Source organism: Leopardus geoffroyi, chromosome D2 (assembly GCF_018350155.1).
Source record: "Leopardus geoffroyi isolate Oge1 chromosome D2, O.geoffroyi_Oge1_pat1.0, whole genome shotgun sequence".
NCBI lineage: Eukaryota > Metazoa > Chordata > Mammalia > Carnivora > Felidae > Leopardus > Leopardus geoffroyi.
The window spans coordinates 29677115-29696732 of NC_059334.1; the positions used below are offsets into that span (position 1 = coordinate 29677115).

The 19618-nt window shown below is 34.1% G+C and overlaps 1 protein-coding gene across 10 annotated transcripts in view; it reads right to left on the reverse strand.

Annotated features, from left to right (window-relative positions):
* Positions 1–19618, reverse strand: part of HERC4 (HECT and RLD domain containing E3 ubiquitin protein ligase 4) — a 153268-nt gene that overhangs the window by 110287 nt on the left and 23363 nt on the right. For 5 of the 10 annotated variants that reach the window (XM_045437581.1, XM_045437573.1, XM_045437571.1 and 2 more), the window contains 6 exons: positions 14018–14177; positions 13236–13277; positions 7726–7797; positions 6763–6839; positions 3597–3818; positions 1874–1965 (listed from right to left, as the gene is read on the reverse strand). In XM_045437581.1, coding sequence (XP_045293537.1) covers positions 1874–1965; positions 3597–3818; positions 6763–6839; positions 7726–7797; positions 13236–13277; positions 14018–14177 — 665 coding nt within the window. The remainder of the gene's footprint in view (positions 1–1873; positions 1966–3596; positions 3819–6762; positions 6840–7725; positions 7798–13235; positions 13278–14017; positions 14178–19618) is intronic. The other 5 variants (XM_045437578.1, XM_045437577.1, XM_045437579.1 and 2 more) reach the window with 2 other exon arrangements.

The following is a 19618-nucleotide window of genomic DNA, read 5'->3' on the forward strand; positions in this document are numbered from 1 at the left end:
GTAGGATTGCTAAGTCAAAAGATGTATGTATATGTGATGTGCATAATGAATTTGTTTTTTAAGCTTATTGATTTGAGCTTATTTTGAGAGAGAAAGTGCGAGTGGGGGAGGGGTGGGGAGAGAAGGAGAGAATCCCAAGTAGGCTCTGCACTGTCAGTGCAAAGCCCAATGTGGGGCTGGAACTCATGAACTGTGAGATCATGACCTGAGCCAAAATCAGATGCTTAACCAGCTGAACCACCCAGGCACCCCTGATTTGCATAACGAATTGGTAAATTAACCTAAAAAAAAGCTGACATCTTTATGATAGTGTGTTCATACCCATTAACATACCTTTCTTTACATTATTTATTCTGTTTTTAAAAGTCTGTTTAAATTTTTCCTGATGTTGTTTTCCTAATACAGGTTTTGCACAAGAAAACTGCTTTGTCCTAAATTAGCAATCCTAATTTATTTGCAAGAAATTCTTCCAGAAAAACAAAAGATACATGGCTATGGAACTATATTCTAACTTAAATCAAGGGAAATAAAATATTTTCCTATTGGGATATTTAAAACTATCTGATTTTGTTAAAAATAATATTCCCCCAAAATTCCAGTGAACAAGTATCACCAGCTACTCTCTTGAGAGGAACACAGAAGACTGGGATTTAAAAAAAACTCAATAGCTATAAACAGTTACATATCCTAAGAAAATAAGATAAGTGGTTATTTGAAGGGCTGAATTTGATAAAACATTAACGTTGTGAGCCTTCCCACCACAAAGTTAACACCAAGGAATAATACACAAAATATTTTTTTACACTAGTATTTCAACATAGACTTATTTAAAAAAAACAAAAAAACAAAAAAAACTAAAAACATAGACTTATTTCTTCTAAATACCTACGACAGAAGAGAACAACTAGAATTTAGAACATGCCAATATGATTTAATAAGACTTTAGTGATTACATCTGTAACTTGATAAAAATCAATAAAATACAATAAGATTGGCAGATAAGTAAAATTCCTTACTAAAAGGCAAGTACAGTAATATAAAAATTTTAAAAATCAACTTTTATAATTAGTCATATTTTTAAAAGTACTGAACATACTATACTTGAGAACTAAGAAAAATTCTTATCAAAAAAAAAAAAAAATCCCAATGTGGGTGTGTAGAATTTTGTGTGTGTAGAAGTCTGATTAGAAGTTAACTTTTTCTTGCAAATTTATGTACTATGCAAATTGAAGATAAAGCAAACACATTCATTTCTAATTCAGCCAAAAAAAAATGTGCCAATAATATTCCTGGTAAAGGTTAATCTAAGGTTTTTATTTTCATTTTCCTTCCAATCACTAGAGAACTACACAGTAATGATAATGTAATGGCACATACCCAAGAAAAGACAGAGTTAAAACCATTAATGAGACTGTGATGAAAGCTCATTATAACTGCATAATTCCTGGCCTATGGATAATAGATTCATTCTCCTCTATTACTTGTTATATGGTATTTATAAGCCCAATGAGAGTTAAATTAAAATGAGGCAGTTACACAATATAAACGGGATTGATACACATAGCATGGCAAGTATGACAAACTAAAAGGGAACTTTTTCATTCAAAATATTCCTAAAGTAGTATTACACATGAACTTGAGAAATTCAACAAAATGTATTATCACATTTAACAGATCATAATTCACATTACATAACCTGAAACAAAGTTGAAAATTAAGGTAAATTTTTGACAATAATTTAGTGCTTTTTTCAAGATTATTTTTTAGACATTAATTAATACTCAAGTTCTAAAGTAAATATCATGAAAACATTCACTAATTATAAAATAACTACCATGAATAATAATAAAGAAGTTTTATGGGAATACAATACCTTGGTTAGTGCAGCCGTATGATCTTCTCCGCAACAAATATAAACTATTTTCTGAGTTCTTAGTGACTTTAGTAAATTAGGAACATACCTATCTGAAAATTCCAACAAGAAATGTTAATGGTATTCTTAAATTAAAACTCTTCTAAAATGTGTTTCCTTTACAGCTTCCCAAGCTCAGTAGACAGTGGCAAATAATTTTTAACTGTAAGTCAATGATTTTGTAGTACAAGCCAAATTAACTGGGTTCCCAGATCTTTTTAAAGGAGGGTTTTAAAGAGTAATTTAAGTGTTAAAGTGCCCTAACACCAATCTACACAGAACTAGAAATCAAGGAATTTCAAAACTATCTGTTTCCAATACACACACATCATTCTTTATATTTACCTCATGATAATTAAGCTCACAGGATTCTATTTAAATGCATGAAAATTATACTTCCTGCTACTTTGTAGCAGAAAAAAAAATGTCCTCAGGGCGCCTGGGTGGCGCAGTCGGTTAAGCGTCCGACTTCAGCCAGGTCACGATCTCGCGGTCCGTGAGTTCGAGTCCCGCGTCAGGCTCTGGGCTGATGGCTCAGAGCCTGGAGCCTGTTTCCAATTCTGTGTCTCCCTCTCTCTCTGCCCCTCCCCCATTCATGCTCTGTCTCTCTCTGTCCCAAAAATAAATAAACATTGAAAAAAATTTAAAAAAAAAAAAAAAGAAAAAAAAATGTCCTAATCTGACATATTTTTCTTATGCACAATAAAATATTTTAAAATTCTGAGTGTTATTTGCTTATCATTACCAGTTGCTAGTTACTAGACCAACAACTCACTTTTGTCCACTTAAATCATGACAATTATGTTGAGCTTGATGAATTTAGTTTTTGTATTTCAAATATTGGCATTGAACTTATGCAGTTATGAAAAATCAGTTCCAAGATCCTAACTTGTTTCAAGTAATTATAATTTTTTTAAAATTCAAATTGTTTATTTTCAAGACTCCAGAATCCATGTTAAAAGTGAAGCCCAAGATAAAGATTTAATGACTCAGATTATTTAAATACTTCCTTGAAAAACTCAAATAGATTAACACTCCATGTTACTTTCCAGAATAATTTTACAACTTCTTTCCACCAATGATGGCCCATAATGTGATTTCCAATTTGCAGTAATGTTTTTCACAACTTTCTTTTAATGAACATCTAAAAACAAAGATTTTTATCCAGATATACTTTCTAGAGTTTATTTTGCAATAAGATGGTATTTTCTGGCCTTCCCACAATCCCTTAAAAAATATTACCAAATGGAATTTTTAAATAAATCTTTAAGACAGATACCATATGTTTTCACTCTTATGTGGATCCTGAGAAACTTAACAGAAACCCATGGGGGAGAGAAAGGAAAAAAAAAAAAAAAAGGTTAGAGTGGGAAAGAGCCAAAGCATAAGAGACTCTTAAAAACTGAGAACAAACTGAGGGGTGATGGGGGGTGGGAGGGAGGGGAGGGTGGGTGATGGGTACTGAGGAGGGCATCTTTTGGGATGAGCACTGGGTGTTGTATGGAAACCAATTTGACAATAAATTTCATATATTGAAAAAATAAATAAATAAATAAATCTTTTATCCCCTTCTCCGTATCAGGAAAGATTTGGGTACATTGCTTCCTGACATTAAGAATCATTGATCCATCTCAAAAGATCATCTCTTTTTAAGTACATTTATCTATAAATAATGAAAACCTACCATTTTCATCATTAAGACCTAGTTGACCAAATTTGTTGCGTCCCCATCCAAAAATAGCTCCAGAAAGGGTGAGTACAAAACTATGGGCTCCTCCCGCTGCAACTTGCATGAAAGGGATTCCAAGCAAAGACTTGATCAGCTGTGGTGAGGCTTGCTTTTTACAATCAATGCCTAAACCCAATTGGCCATATTTATTTTGTCCCCAACAGAAGACTTCACTTGCTGTAAAACAGAAATTATAAAATTAACTATTTTTCACATACATACAAAATTTCATTTGAAGATCATCAGTTATTTTGAGACATTCTCCCTCTCATCAAATAGAAATACATATTCCCCTTTTATATGGAAACATGTAAGAACATTCTGTATTGGTACACTTACAGTTTGACCAACTTTACTAATAAATGGGTAAGTCACATAACTGAGGGTAGTCTAGTCTCATTTCCTTACATTCCTTATGACAGAACCATCTCTTTTTAATATTCCTCAAGTCTCACTTTTATTCTTTGGTTTATCCCAAGAGGCACTCAACCAACTCTTCAGTTATTATACGCTGATCACATTCAAAATTTTATCACTAGACCAGACCTCTCTTATAAGCAATAAACCCATGTATCCGATGCTTATGTGATATCTACACTTGGATATTACAAAGGCACCTCCAGCTCAGTGTGTTCCAAACAATTTATGACCCCCCTTCACCTCCCATATCTGGACCTATTCCCAGTGTTCTCCACCTCAGTATGTGATATTATAACTGACTCAGTAACACAACCCATAAACATAGAGTTATCCTTAACTCTTCTCTTACCTTATACACAGATTGTTATCAATCTATCACATACCACCACAGTTTTCCTACTAAAGAAAAATATGGCAAATAGATCCACTCCTAACCATCTCACCTGATTCTACTTGTCACTTTTGCTCCCCCAATTGCCACCCTGTTTTGCAACTTTAGACATCTTTTTATTTATTCTTATTAAGTGGCACTAATAATTGTTTTCAAAATTCACATGATAAAATAGTATACACTTAAAAATAAGTTTCCCTCTAAAAATTAGACCCCCAGGTCCTCTCCCAAGAGACAACCACTCTTACCAATTACTGGTATGTACTTCCAGAAATATTCTATGCACATACTAGCGGACATCTGTATATATACATAGAGGTATTATTAAAGTATAGATTTGATAATGTTGCTCACCTGAAAAAAATATAGCAGTGCCTTCCCACTGGTACTGGGATAAGCACTTTTAACAACGTTAAAAGTAATGTTCTACATAATCTACCTGTTTCCAAGCTCCTTTCATATCAGTCTCTTCTCTCACTCACTCTACTCTAGTGACACTCGTCTTCCTTTACATTCTCCAATGCTCACTTCTCACACACTTACAGTTCTCTCCTTGTAGACCTTCTCCTCATCTTTGTCTAGTTCACTTCTATTCTCTCCCAGAAGGAAGCAGGTTTTCCTGGTGGCCCATATTAAGTTCAGACCCCTGCTATATGTTTTAAATATCCTAAACTTTTTTCTTTACAGTCCCTTTTCACAGTACATAATTATATTGTAATTTACATGAATATGACCGTACCATTAAGTACCAGCTAGTAGTGTACTGCTTACCCCCACACATTGTACACTCTAAAGTGCCCAGTTCATAATGAGTGATCAAAAAAAAGAAAATCATTAAATGAGTAAAATACTGCTAAAGCCATGAAGCTGAACAAGGCAAAAGAATCCCTGTAAGTCAAGGCAGAAAACTGCCCTCCTCATCAGTAAAACCTTTGGGTTTAAATTTATTTGGGATCTACCTACCAAAATATCAAAAGAGCTGACAAAATAACAACAAAGAATACAGAGATGCCAGCTTCCCCACTGCCTATAGAAATGCAAATGCCTTAATACTGGCATTTAAGGCCTTTGTAACACATTACCTCAACTGAAGTATCAGTATGTCTCATGTTCTCACAATACCCACATAAAACTATATGCTGATACTCAAATACACAAAATACTTTTCCTGATTTCATGCCTGATTTTCTTCCTGATTTACTGGTACTACCTCTTTAACCAATCCTCAACACTTCCTCTAGCTACTTCTCAACATTTCTCTAATTCTGAATAAATTTTGTTCATCGTTTAAGACTTGTATCAAACACTAAGTCTCTTATTGTTAAGTCTCTTATTGATTTGAACAAATTACACTTTTTTCTTCATTCACATAGCATTTTACTTCGACCTTGACCAAAATAGTAGTTTTTTTCTGCCTCAAACTAGTTATTTATTTGTATATCTGCTCCCGCCACTACATGTTATGATCCCTAAAATAATTCGTTCTGCTGGTCACTTTGGCTCCTCTCACTGCCACCCTATGCTGTCTGTAACTGTATTATCTTACCTGTATTTCCCCACAGCTCTAGCCTAGTGCTACATTCACAGTAGGCCTCACTAGACATTTAATGAATTAAATAATAATAATAATGAAGCCACTGGAACTTACGCTTTAAATGGTAAAGACCAACATATTAACCCATGCCACAATCCTTAGCTGGCATATGAAGAAGTTAAATGAATAAGAAACAAATGCAAACAAAGCTAAGAGAATGCTTATAGCCTTCTTTGTTTCTGTTCATAAAAAGTCTAAGATCCTAAATGAGACTGAGCAAGTTATAACCTTCCCCATCTATGAAGGCTTAGCATTTAGCACAATATAGAACAATTAGACACAAAAATCAACTTCATGTCTATATACTAGCAACAATTTGGAAATGATACTGTTCACAATAAAAAAATGTCAAATATCTATGGAAAAATCTAATAGAAGATGTGTAAGACCTCTCCACAGAAAACAACAAAATACTATTGAGAAAAATTAAAAGGAGATTGAAATGAGGGACATAACATGTTCAAGAATTAAAAGATTCAATATTATAAGGATTTTCCTAAAACTGATTTACAGAAACAATTTAATCCCAATCAAAATCCCAGAATATGTGTGCCTGTGAAGACTGGCAAGCTAATTCTAAACTGTATATGGATATGAAAAAGATCGAAAAGAACCAGGACAATCCTGAATAAGAACAAAGTTGGAGGACTTTCTGGTCAATTCAAGTACCATGTAATAAAACTGTAAAAGGGCAAGAAAATGAAAACAATACTTACCTTTAGAAAGTGCAAGTGAATGATAGTAACCACAAGCAACCTGTACTATCTGGATATCTGACAAACTTTTAATATTTCTAGAAAATAAAAAAAGAGATCAAAATCAGTTAATTCCATTTAATAAATGGATCCTGAATACTATTTATTAATGCCATTTATTGACCACCTACTATGTGCAAGTAGTTTCCTACTGACCTAGTTATTTCATGGTATTTTTATACAAGTCAATGTACCCAACTATTTATGCTAACAACAGTAAACAAAATCTAGTGTGAAAAAATTAAGAGGTGTAATAAGAAAACACTTTGAAAAAAGTATTTAAGCAAAGTAAACTAAGCTCACGCCTCAAGTATTCCTCAGTGTTTTTATAATTCAGATGTTTTATCAAAATTAAAAAAAAATCTTTAGCTTAAAGTGTGAAACCTGGCAATACATTTGTGAAACAAGTGTACATGAACTAATTTGTCTAAAACTGGTGTTTGGCTTCATTTAATACATATTGTCTATAAGGCTCCTTAAGAATCAACAGAGATTCCTATCATGCGGTGCTACCAATTCACAGATTATGAAACCTATTCCTTTTGAGCTATCCTTTACCTCTGCATCTAAATCAGTGATACTGAACAATTTTTTAGTAGAGAAATTTACTCATCACATTTATTATGATCACTGATACGTTCAGTCCTATTTCTACCATCTTGCATTTTTTCTTTATATTTTTATAGTTTCTTCCCCCGAGCCCAATTTCTGATTTTTCCTTAAATGTAACATAATCCTAAAGGCTAATTTTTAAAACATTACAAAAATCAAGCAACTTTTTGCATCAATCATCCCAGGTGTTTTTTATGCATTTCCCCTTCTCCTGGTCATTCTGTTTTTCCTGAATGAATGTTTTCAAGATAGAAAGGGGGAAGGAAACATAATATGTTTCTTATTTCCCTTTACCTGATACTGCCACCTGACCTGATTCTGCCATATGAGAGTCCGGAGCAAGTTCTGACCAGAGTGTCGATACCCATGATTTTCGGGAGGCAGCTTCAGCAAATCAAATTTTGAGCAGGAGAAAGGAGAGTTACTCTAATTCCATATTGTTGTACAAAAAATATTTTTATTTAGTGGATATATGTTCTTAACTACAAAACCTGAGGGCTGCACTGCTCTAAATTAGCAAAATCCAGTAGGTTAGCAGGATCCAATGCACCTTCAGATTTTCAAATGTAGCAAAATGCCATTTTTCTGCAATTAGCAAAATCAAACACTAGCAATGCAAAAACAGAAATAAAAAAATAAATGGATTTGTGCAACTGTGCTGACGTTATTGAACATTCACTTTTACTGTTTTTGAATATCAGGCACATGATACACTGACCAGTGAACTATATTAAGTATTTTTTAAAATGTATTAACTGTTTTTAAAAACCTGTTCCAGGTACCGAGTCCAAATAAAATATTTCAAATATTACACTCTCATAGCACCTTACGTTTTCTTCCTTCACAGCATTTATCACTGTTAATTACTAGTGTACTTATTCATTTAATTATTACGAGTACTCTGCTAAACAATAAGCTCTGTAAAGGCAAATTATGTGTCTTATATCCATAGAATTCCCAGCACTTACCACAGTGCCTGGCAAAAAGTGTGTAATGAATACACTGATAAAGGATAAATGAGTTTGCAAAGTCTTTGAGGCTGTAGTAGTAAACCATTCATAAAGTCTGCCCCCAAACTTCTAAATTTGCATAGCAATTTACACTTGGTGACTTCCGCATTTCCAAAATTATTATAAGGCTTGGTATACAACATAAATGTTAATTTCTTTGGCCATGTCTGCAACAGTGACAAGGAAAGATACTGTACTGCGGCATTATTGTTTATGGGGTGCCTGGATGACTCAGTTAAGCATCCAATTTCAGCTCAGGTCATGATCTCAAGATTCGTGAGTTCGAGCCCCACATGGGGCTCTCTGCTGTCAGCGCAGGAGCCCACTTTGGATCCTCTGTCTCCCTCTCTCTCTCCTCCTCTCCTGCTCTCATGTACTCACTCACTCTCTCAAAAATAAACATTAAAGGGGCGCCTGAGTGGCTCAGTCGGCTGAGCGTCCGACTTCAGCTCGGGTCATGATCTCACAGTTTGTGGGTTTGAGCCCCACATCAGGCTCTGTGCTGACCTCTTGTTCAGAGCCTGGAGCCTGCTGCAGATTCTGTGTCTCCTTCTCTCTCTGCCCCTGCCCCGCTCACACTTTGTCTCACTCTGTTTCTCAAAAATAAATAAATGTAAAAAAAATTTTTTTTAAATTTTTTTAAAAAAAAATTTACGCTAACAATCAACCTAGCTCTACCATTAAAAAATACTTTTTCTGGGGCGCCTGGGTGGCTCAGTCGGTTAAGCGGCCGACTTCAGCTCAGGTCATGATCTCGCAGTCTCTGAGTTCGAGCCCCACGTCAGGCTCTGTGCTGACAGCTCAGAGCCTGGAGCCTGTTTCAGATTCTGTGTCTCCCTCTCTGTGACCCTCCCCCATTCATGCTCTGTCTCTCTCTGTCTCAAAAATAAATAAACGTTAAAAAAAAAAAAAAATTAAAAAAAAAATTCTTTTTCTTTTTAATCTAAAATTTAAATGTTTAAAACTGACTGAAATAAAGAAAATAAATTTTACTTTTGACCAAGCTGATAAGTCAAACATCTTTTAATTAGTTTCTATAATCCAGAAACCGCTGTTTTCACAAGGATCGTATTATACCACCGTGTCATACTTTTTATTGCGTATGTCCAAGAAACAGAACTTTTAAAAATACACTACAACTTTATGGCCTACAATTATGTTTCTAAAGGTTGTGTGGAAAAATATGTATTTCCACTCATACCAAACTAACAGATAGTAAAATTAGGCTTAAAACGTTTTTATAAAGGCATTAACATATATCCTAAATAAAAAAAAAAAAAACTAGGCAGAAATCAGAGACCAGCATTGGTATTGAAGAATTTTAGTCTTTCCCCAAGAAGTAGTGATTCAAAACAAAATAAAATTAGAAGTAGGAAAAGATCATTGAAGTCGTATAAATTTCAAATGTAATCTATTATTAATTTTACATCCTTTCATCTTAAAGTGTTGCTTTATTTAAATATTCTTATCTACTAGCATAAAAGTGGATTTTGTTCTCAAGGAAGTACAGCCTAATGTGAATCATCATTTTTCTGATCATTCTTATAAAAATTACAAACACTAATTTTGGGGGCGCCTGGGTGGCTCAGTCGGTTAAGCGTCCGACTTCGGCTCAGGTCATGATCTCACGGTCCTTGAGTTCGAGCCCCGCGTCAGGCTCTGTGCTGACAGCTCAGAGCCTGGAGCCTGCTTCCAATTCTGTGTCTCCCTCTCTCTCTGACCCTCCCCCATTCATGCTCTGTCTCAAAAATAAATAAACATTAAAAAAAATTTTTTTTAATTATAAACACTAATTTTTAAAGATCTATTTACATACAGTTTTCACCGATCTTCTATACGTTTTATTCAAGATGAATGAGAAATTTATGAAGCTGGCTGATACCTCTAAGCATACAGAAAAGGCCTTGCAGCTAAAAATGATTTGGCTCCCAGAAAAAATAAAATAAATAAAATAAAATAAAAATGATTTGGTATCAAAATTTAAAAAGAAAAAAAATCACTGGCAGTCTTTCACAAAAATGTATTTCTACTATGTCGTATATTGCTTTGATTTCAAACCTATTTATGACAAAAATGAAGAGTAAAGTTGTTGTGACATAAAGATGAAGTAAGTTGTGTCAGGATGTCATCATCTCATCTGCTCTGGATGAACTCAGTGGCTTAGCTGCTGAGAGGCCAGCCCCACTGGGGGCTTATCAAGAAAAACTATAGCAAGAGAACATTTAGACTATAAATACTGAGAGTTTGTGAGCATTATTGCAGTCTTAGGTCTTGGCAAGGCTACTCTTTGCTGATCTAAGCAGTTCTCCAAGGACCTTAGAGCAAGTAGCTCCAGCCATAGTAAAGGAGACTTTCTTTTTAGTTTATTTATTTATTTTGAGAGAGAGAGACCGAACATGAGCAGGGAGAGGCATGAGAGAGGGAGGGAGAGAGAGGGAGAGAATCCCAAGCAGGCTCCATCCACACTGTCAGTGCAGAGCCCAATGTAGACCTTGAACCCATGAACTGGGAGATCATGACCTGAGTTGAAACCAAGAGCCAGATGCTTAACTGACTGAGCCACCCAGGCGCCCCCATAGTAAAGCAGACTTTTTAAACCTCAGTGGTAAAAAAAAAAAACCAAGCAGCATCCCTGGGAAAACGATCCCCTCACCCGTCAACACATGCTAGGTGCATCCTTCCCTAGCAAAATGCTCTAAAACAGGACTTTTATATTTGTGCTGGCAGGAGGACATCAGCTTTCAGTTGGCTAAGCCATCTCTCCCTAGTACCAAGTCATATGAATGTATATCTCAGCTAAATTTGATCTTTATTACTATCATCTCCTCTTGCTTGAAACAATAGTGTGATTTACCTATCACTGGTTTGGAGTATGTTATTTATTTACTGGCTTAATAACAGACATTATCCCATATGCTACTGGCTTGTGAAATTCCTACAGTAAACCTGTGATAAATAGATTGCTGGCAAAGACAAACTCAGCTTCTGAGCATGAATTGCCTCAAAACAAAATACTGCCCTTTAACACACCAAAATATCAGTAAAAATATGTATATATCATAACAAATCAGATCAGTCCGTTGAAAACTGAGTAGGTTAAACAGGAAAAATGCCTTAACACAGAGCTTAAAGTTAATACACATATTTAGCAAATACAAAAACATACAAGTTTAAACCAAATGACTCACAAAAGATCTTTCAGGTCCCTATCCAGGTTCATAAAATAATAAAGTCACAAATACATAATTTATTATAGGGCATTGTTCAAATAAACTCATATAATAAACTATTCTATATTTAATTACCTTTCTTTCCATTTAATAAGAATCTACGGATTACTGACTGAAATCCCCTATACGAGAAGTGAACAGCAACAAAAATATAAGTATGATTTTAAGAAACCAGTAAACATAAAAGAGATTAGAAAGTTTGGACCTAAATCTTGGTTTTGAGAATGTTGACTTAGACGATCAAACATGTAAGTCCCTTTTCAATCCTAAATACACACAACTTAAAATCTTAAGTTAAAAATCCCATTCTACAACAATTATTTATGGAGGGAATAAAAGCAGTAGAGGATATGACAAAGTGAGGTCACTATGTTTCTATGAATGCTTTGTATTATTACCTAGCCAATAGCCATTTGGTTGCAAATTACCATTTTCTGAAATAAATCTAAATTGAAATGACTAAAAGAATTCAATTTATTTAGCTTAAGAAAAAAAAAAAAGCTTCATCAAAGAGCACTATCATTAAGAGATATTAAAAGCATAATGAAAGTTGTGTTTGTTATTTAATTGTTAAAACAGAAGAAATAAAGGGAGGAGCACCTGGGTAGCTCAGTTGGTTAAGCATGAGATTTCAACTCAGGTCATGATCTCCCAATTTGTGGTTTGTGAGTTCGGGCCCTGTGTTGGCTCTGTGCTGACAGCTCAGAGCCTGGGGACTGCTCCAGATTCTGTGTCTCCCTCTCTCTCTGACCCTCCCCCCATCTCTCTCTCAAAAATAAACAAATATTAAAAGAAGAAGAAGAAGAAGACAAAGAAGAAGAAGGAAAAAAATAATAATAATAATAGGGAAGAAATTGGAGGAGTTTTATGGAATTTAGTTACAAGATAAATCAAGAAAATATGTGAATAGGGGCGCCTGGGTGGCGCAGTCGGTTAAGCGTCCGACTTCAGCCAGGTCACGATCTCGCGGTCCGTGAGTTCGAGCCCCGCGTCGGGCTCTGGGCTGATGGCTCAGAGCCTGGAGCCTGTTTCCGATTCTGTGTCTCCCTCTCTCTCTGCCCCTCCCCCATTCATGCTCTGTCTCTCTCTGTCCCAAAAATAAATAAACGTTGAAAAAAAAAATTTAAAAAAATAAAAAAATAAAAAAATAAAAAAAATAAAAAAGAAAAGAAAATATGTGAATATGATGTATCCAAAAGTCTCAAAGGACAGTTCACTACTAGAACAATTATAAAATGTTAAAGACCAAAAAATAAAAAAATAAAAAACCCACTTTTAATAAATTAGAACAAACCAAATATTTTAAATACTTTTAGGTTTTTCAATAAACATATACACATAAGGGATTATAGGCTTACTGAAGGAACTAGCTACCTTTCCTACTTAAAAAAAAAAACTCATTTCTAACAATAAGTTTCTGTTCTGAAATATATTAGTTCCCATGTTCCATTTTCTTATCCTAGTAAGTTATTTCTTACTCCTTAAACCAAAACAAACATTATCAATGTTAAATTCATAAACAAAATATCTAAATGTGTGTAAAATAATGCTACCTAGAATAAATCTAAAATTAGTTTAATACCTTGTTTCACTGGAGAGTTCTCTTTTGTCCCTATAACTATTACTAGGAAGAAAGAACAAGAGTTTAAGGAAGCAAGAATTTGTATAATTTAAAAAACAAAGCGTGAGTTAATGTATTATTTATGTATTGAAAACAAATTGGATACTTTCTTTAAATCTCTGTATTTTTACCTAAACATGTTCATGCTCTTACAATGTTTAATATTAAAACAATGGCTATGCCCTATGTAAATCTCTAAGAATACAACATTAATGAGGCATTTATTTTTTAATTTTGAAATAAACCTATGATGAATTAGTGGTTAACGTAAGTTGTGGCCACTGCTTTGTAAAAAAGTAGAAAGTGACTGAATTCTTTATACTAAGCATGTGGGACTTCTATATTCAATAAAAACAATAAAGACTAAAAAAACAGGACAAAGAAACATGCAACCAACCAATATTTAATAAATATTTCAATAGCTGAGGTACTCAAGATGGTACAATCAGCAGTTTAAATTAGCCTAAACCACTTTAAAATTTTAGAAAGAAAGTATTTATAATAAAGTACATATTCCCCATCTCTTTTCTTTACAAACATAAATAATTTAGGGGAAAATGATGTAAAAAAATAGCACTTAGCCCAAATAATAGGCAAGAACCTACCTAGTAAACTCCTTAAGAACTCAAAAGGGAGAAATAATTAGATGTCATCTCTTACAGGCCCTCAGTAAACAGAATAATTTAGATAACAAATTTATTATAAAAGATTGTTAAAGACCTCTTTTTGGTCACCTTTGTTACCTGGGTACTCTGATACATTCCTCTGATCCTAGCAGGCCAAGCTGTCCATCAGAATCGAGACCCCAAGCATACACCTGGCCTTTGTCATTTAGTGCTAATGTATGAGCTTCTCCACATGAAACAGCTACGATATTTTGGGCATCCAGGGCAACAACCTGCTCTACAGAAATCAAGAAGAGAAATATTACATTCTAGTTTTGAACTACCAATGAGAATAAAACACAGTCTTATCTTGTACAAAAAAGCTTAAGAAAATGATAAAATACAGACTAAGTGTAACACTAGTTATTCTGAAAAATTTAACAAGTATGTGCCACATAAAATTCTCATTGTGGTAAATACAGATATACATCCTAGGGTATAAGCAATTCAAAATATTAAGTGACTTGAACATTTTGGGGAAGAAGTTTAAGGTTTATAAAATTACTGAGAAAGTTACTCTTCATTCAAAGCCATTGCCAGTAACAGCTAAAAAGGGAATCATTTAAATATCCTGGACTATTTAATAATAAAATCATAATTGACATACACTACTATGGAGTGATTCTGAAATTAATAAAATAATCTGAATTAGGAATTTCTGATAGAAAAGGACCTTCTTTACAGATCTCATAAATGATGCATCTACTAGATATTCTGAGGAGGGACTTGAAAGGCAATGTAACCATAACAAATAGGTTTCAGTTTACGGACTGCCATTTTAACATCAAATATATAAAAATCCATATGTGGTTAAAATGTGTTCAAGTTTTAAACTAAAAATTAATTTAAGCATTGGTCCTTCATAAGACTGTCAGTAGCCACTGACAAACCAGTAAAGAAAGTGAAATTGTTTCCTTAGTCCCCTTAGGATGCATAATGTCTACTAGTTTTTTACTAGTACTATTACATGTGTTTTTAGGATGAACCTTTTTTTTTTTAGCTTAGTAATAAGAAAGATATAATTTTTGTCTTCAATAAACCTAAGCTTCATGTTGAAGAGTCGTTAACTGAACCAATCAGGGTTTCTTCTGAAGCACACTTTAGCTCAGTGTACAAGGCAACTGTTCAATAAAGAAACTAATTGCATCAAGAACATTTAAATTCCTATGTTTAGAGAAATTCAAATGTTTAGGATTACTACCCTGCCATTTTGGAGTGGGAGATTACATAGCCTCTAGAATCTTTACAACTCTAATGATATTATTTAAAGTACTTACCTTAAAGTACTGAGTTAATAACTCGTGAAGCTGGTGTATGCAGAAGTTCGTTATACTAACCTTTTGCTTTTTGTATATATTTTTGTGTATATGTTTTTATGAAATTATATTGTAGGAACATACAAAACAAGAAACAAAAAGAACAAGATATAACACACTGTCTCCTACCTCCCACAAAAAAAAAAAAAAACAAACATCAAGAAAAGGGCTTATAGGTATGACATCATTTGTTTACATGAAAACATTATCACAAATCTTAATTATGAAGAAAGAAGTAAAATACTCAAAAGATCTGTTCTCTTTCAGAGGCCCCAGAAATAAGTCAATGTCTCTCCAAGACAATCCTCAAAGGAAGTACAATAAAGAGTAGAAAATGACAAGATGACAAGACAAATGAATAAGACCGGTTGGTTCAATAGCAAATGAAGAGTACTAAATAGACAGCAATGGCTGTAAAATCAAAGGCATAAAAACTCAAGAAACAAAGAAGAAACAATCATTCATACAAAACACTAGTATTTACTGTATACTTCTTATGCTCCAAACACTGGAGACACAAGGAGATTAAAACAAGATTCCTAGCCCTCAAAGAATTTACAGTCTATAGAAAAACAGGTGAGATAAGGATTGTGATTAAATGCTAAGATAAAGATACACAAAAGGTACCATGGGAACATGAGATATTTATTAAAGCCTTAAAAGATACCAGGAAGAATTCTAGAAGACAGTAACACTTAACACTAAATCCTGAGCTGAGAAAAAGGAAGAGATTCCATGTAGCCATTTGAGAAAATTCTTATAGCAAGACAAACTAACTAAAAGCAAAGTGAAAAGACTAGTAAGGAAAACAGGGAAACATCTTATTCACACTTCAAAGAAATAATCTCCCCAATTTTTAAAGACTTAGTTGGGGGTGGGGGGGAAGACCAGTAATTCAGTGAAAAATGGACAAAAGATGTCAACTGATAGTTCACAAAAAAAGAAACAGAAATGGCCCTTAATCATATGAAAAGATGCTCACATTGGTAAGAGAAATGCAAATTTCTCAAAACTACATTGAGAAGCCAGTAATATCTTCACTTAGAAAATTTATAAAACCATACGCTTCTAATTTTGTATTCTTCCACATGGGTTAACCTTCAAGCATAAATGTTTACATTCTCCCACAGAATGGGAGAAAATAATTGCAAAGAATCCATCTAATAACGGACTATTATCCAAAATATATAGGAGACTCTTAAAACTCAACAATAAGAAAAACAACCCAATTAAAAAATAGGCAAAAGAACTGAACAGACACCTCACCAAGGAAGATATACAGATGGCAAGTAAGCCTATGAAAGGATATTCCTACATTTTATGACATCAGGGAATTACAAATTAAAATGAGATACTACTATACATATAGTAAAATGGCCCAAATCCAAAACACTAACAATATCAAATGCTGGAGAGGATAGAGAGCAACACAACTTCTCATTAACTGCTGGTGGGCATGCAAAATGATACAGCCACTTTGGAAGACAGGTTGGCAATTTCTTACAAAGCATACTCTTACATGATCCAGCAATCACACTCTTTGATAGTCACCCTAAGGATTTCAAAACTTAGGTTAACAAAAAAATCCATACATAGATGTTTACAGCATCTTTATTTATAATTGCTAAAACTTGGAAGCAACCAAAAATGTCCTTTAATAGGTAAATAAACTGTGGTACATCCAGATAATAGAATATTATTCAGCAATACAAAGGAATAAGCTATCAAGTCATATACAGACATGGAGGAAACTTAAACACATATTACTAAGAAAAAGAAACCTATCTGAAAAGGCTACATACCGAAGCCAAATACATGTATGATCCCAAATACATAACCTTCTGGAAAAGGCAAAACTTTGGAGACAGTAAAAAGTCTAGTGGTTGCTGCAGATTAGGGGGCAGGGAGAGATAAATAAGGAGAGCACAGAGTATTTTTAGGGCAGTAAATAAAGGTAGTATGTATGATGACCATTACTATTCTATACAATACTATGTGTCATTATGCATTTGTCAAAACCCATAGATTGTCATACAACACAAAAAGTAAACTCTAATTAAACCATAGACTTCAGATGATGTCAACATAGGTTTATTAATGGTGATAAATGTACCATTGTGGGGGCGCCTGGGTGGCGCAGTCGGTTAAGCGTCCGACTTCAGCCAGGTCACGATCTCGCGGTCCGTGAGTTCGAGCCCCGCGTCAGGCTCTGGGCTGATGGCTCAGAGCCTGGAGCCTGTTTCCGATTCTGTGTCTCCCTCTCTCTCTGCCCCTCCCCCGTTCATGCTCTGTCTCTCTCTGTCCCAAAAATAAATAAAACGTTGAAAAAAAAAAAAAAATTGAAAAAAAAAAAAGTGTACCATTGTGGTACCATTGTGGATAGTGGAGGAGACTGGCTGTGTGGAGATGGTGTATATGGGAACTCTCTGTACTTTCTGCTCAATTTTGCTATGAACCTAAAACCACTCCAAAAGATAGTTTATTAATTTTAAAAATGTTTATAATAAAACTCAAAATGTTTCATAAAAATTCTAAAGTTTGATTAACAGTCTGTTGGAGAAAAAAAAGCATTCTCATATATTGATAATAGAAGTACAAAACAGAACAACCTTTATGGAGATGAAATGAGGCAATACCTAACAAAACATATGCATTTACCTTCTGGACCTAGAAATTCCATTTCCAGGAAATTACACCTAAGTACTGAAGGGTAACAGAATATGCTGCTTTGATACATGATTCTTTTGAGCTCAAGGACATTAAGAAGAAATAGATACAAGAAAAGGTCTCTGCCCTCCCCCCATATGCCTAAAAGTAGGACATAAATTTGTAAAGGTACCCACCTCTTCCCTCTGTACCAGGAAGGACAGAAGTTAATCACCAGATACAACTCTAAACCCCTATCAGCTCAGAGATGGCACCAGGAAAACCTACATAACTACTAACTAACCCTTATCTTCCATTAGTCCACCCATCTATTTATCTTCCCTCAATTTGCCACCCCAGAAACTCAGTCATTTTTGTTGTTACTTATCTAAAACTTTACTGTTCTTTTAAGATACTATGTAAGCCCATGTTCTATCAACCCTAAGTTACTCATCACTGAGTGCTCCCATATCTAAGAGTAATACATGTGTTAATAAACTTGTTTTGTTTTTCTCTTGTCAATCTGCCTTTTGTCTAGGCCCCAGCTGGAGAACCCAGGATGACAGAATACAAATACAAATACAAATACGTGTGTATATGTGTGTGCGTGTGTGAACATGTATATTTATATGTATTTGCAGCACTGTATATAATAAGACTGGAAGTATTCCAAGTATCCATCGACAAAGGATTCCATCTACACACTGGAATACTATGCTCTACAAAAAAAAATAATAATAATAATAATAATAAGGAAACTACATACTGATATAGAAAGATCTCAAGGATATATGAGCAAAGAGTAAAAAATATCAAGTATGGAATACTATATGATTTGCTACTTTTTGTGTAAGAAGTAAGAATAAGAACATATATTCGTACTTGCTTATATCTACATAAAGAAAATCTGAAAAGATATACAAAGAAACTAATAAACATATGTAGGTGATGCAGGTAGAGGGGAAACAGAGCAGTCAGATGTAAGAGCAAAACTTCACAATGTGCATTTGTATTACCTTGATCTTTGAACCACGTGAATATATTGTCTATTCCAAACAAAAAATAAAATTTAACTTTAAAAATTAAATAGAACATTAAAGAAAATAGTTAAAGCCATGTATTGAAACCAATGTTTTCATTTTAAAACTGACCTACTTTAATTTTTTTCTACATACTAACAACTCAAGACAAATAATCTTGGTTCTTTCAGAAGTTTAGTGCCATCAAATTACTGAGATACCTATTCTGAGAATGGATAACTGCTTCAGAAATACATTATTAAAGAAGCATAATAACACAGTTATACGTCCTGGGAATAGCATTAAATACAGGCTTCTCAGACAACAAATACACAAAACTCATAGCTTCTCTGTATGAATTTTTTTAATTACTTAGTTTTTCTCAATGGCTCATCAAAATGAATAGCCTCAACCATACCCCCAACCCCTAGTCTGCTAGAAAGTCAGATCAATAGCATACTGAGACATTTTACATCTAATGAAATTAGACGGCTGAAAGCTCAAAACGAGAGTCAATGATAAGCAAGACTGAAGGAAAAATAAATGAACCTAGCAAAAACAACAACAAAAAATTCACTAGAAGCCTAACTCGATGCCCTGTGTGAGGGGCAAGAAAAAAAGAAGTCATATCAAACCCAACAGCTAACATTTATTATTTACTATGTACCAGGTACTGTGCTACTTTTAATCACCAAGTT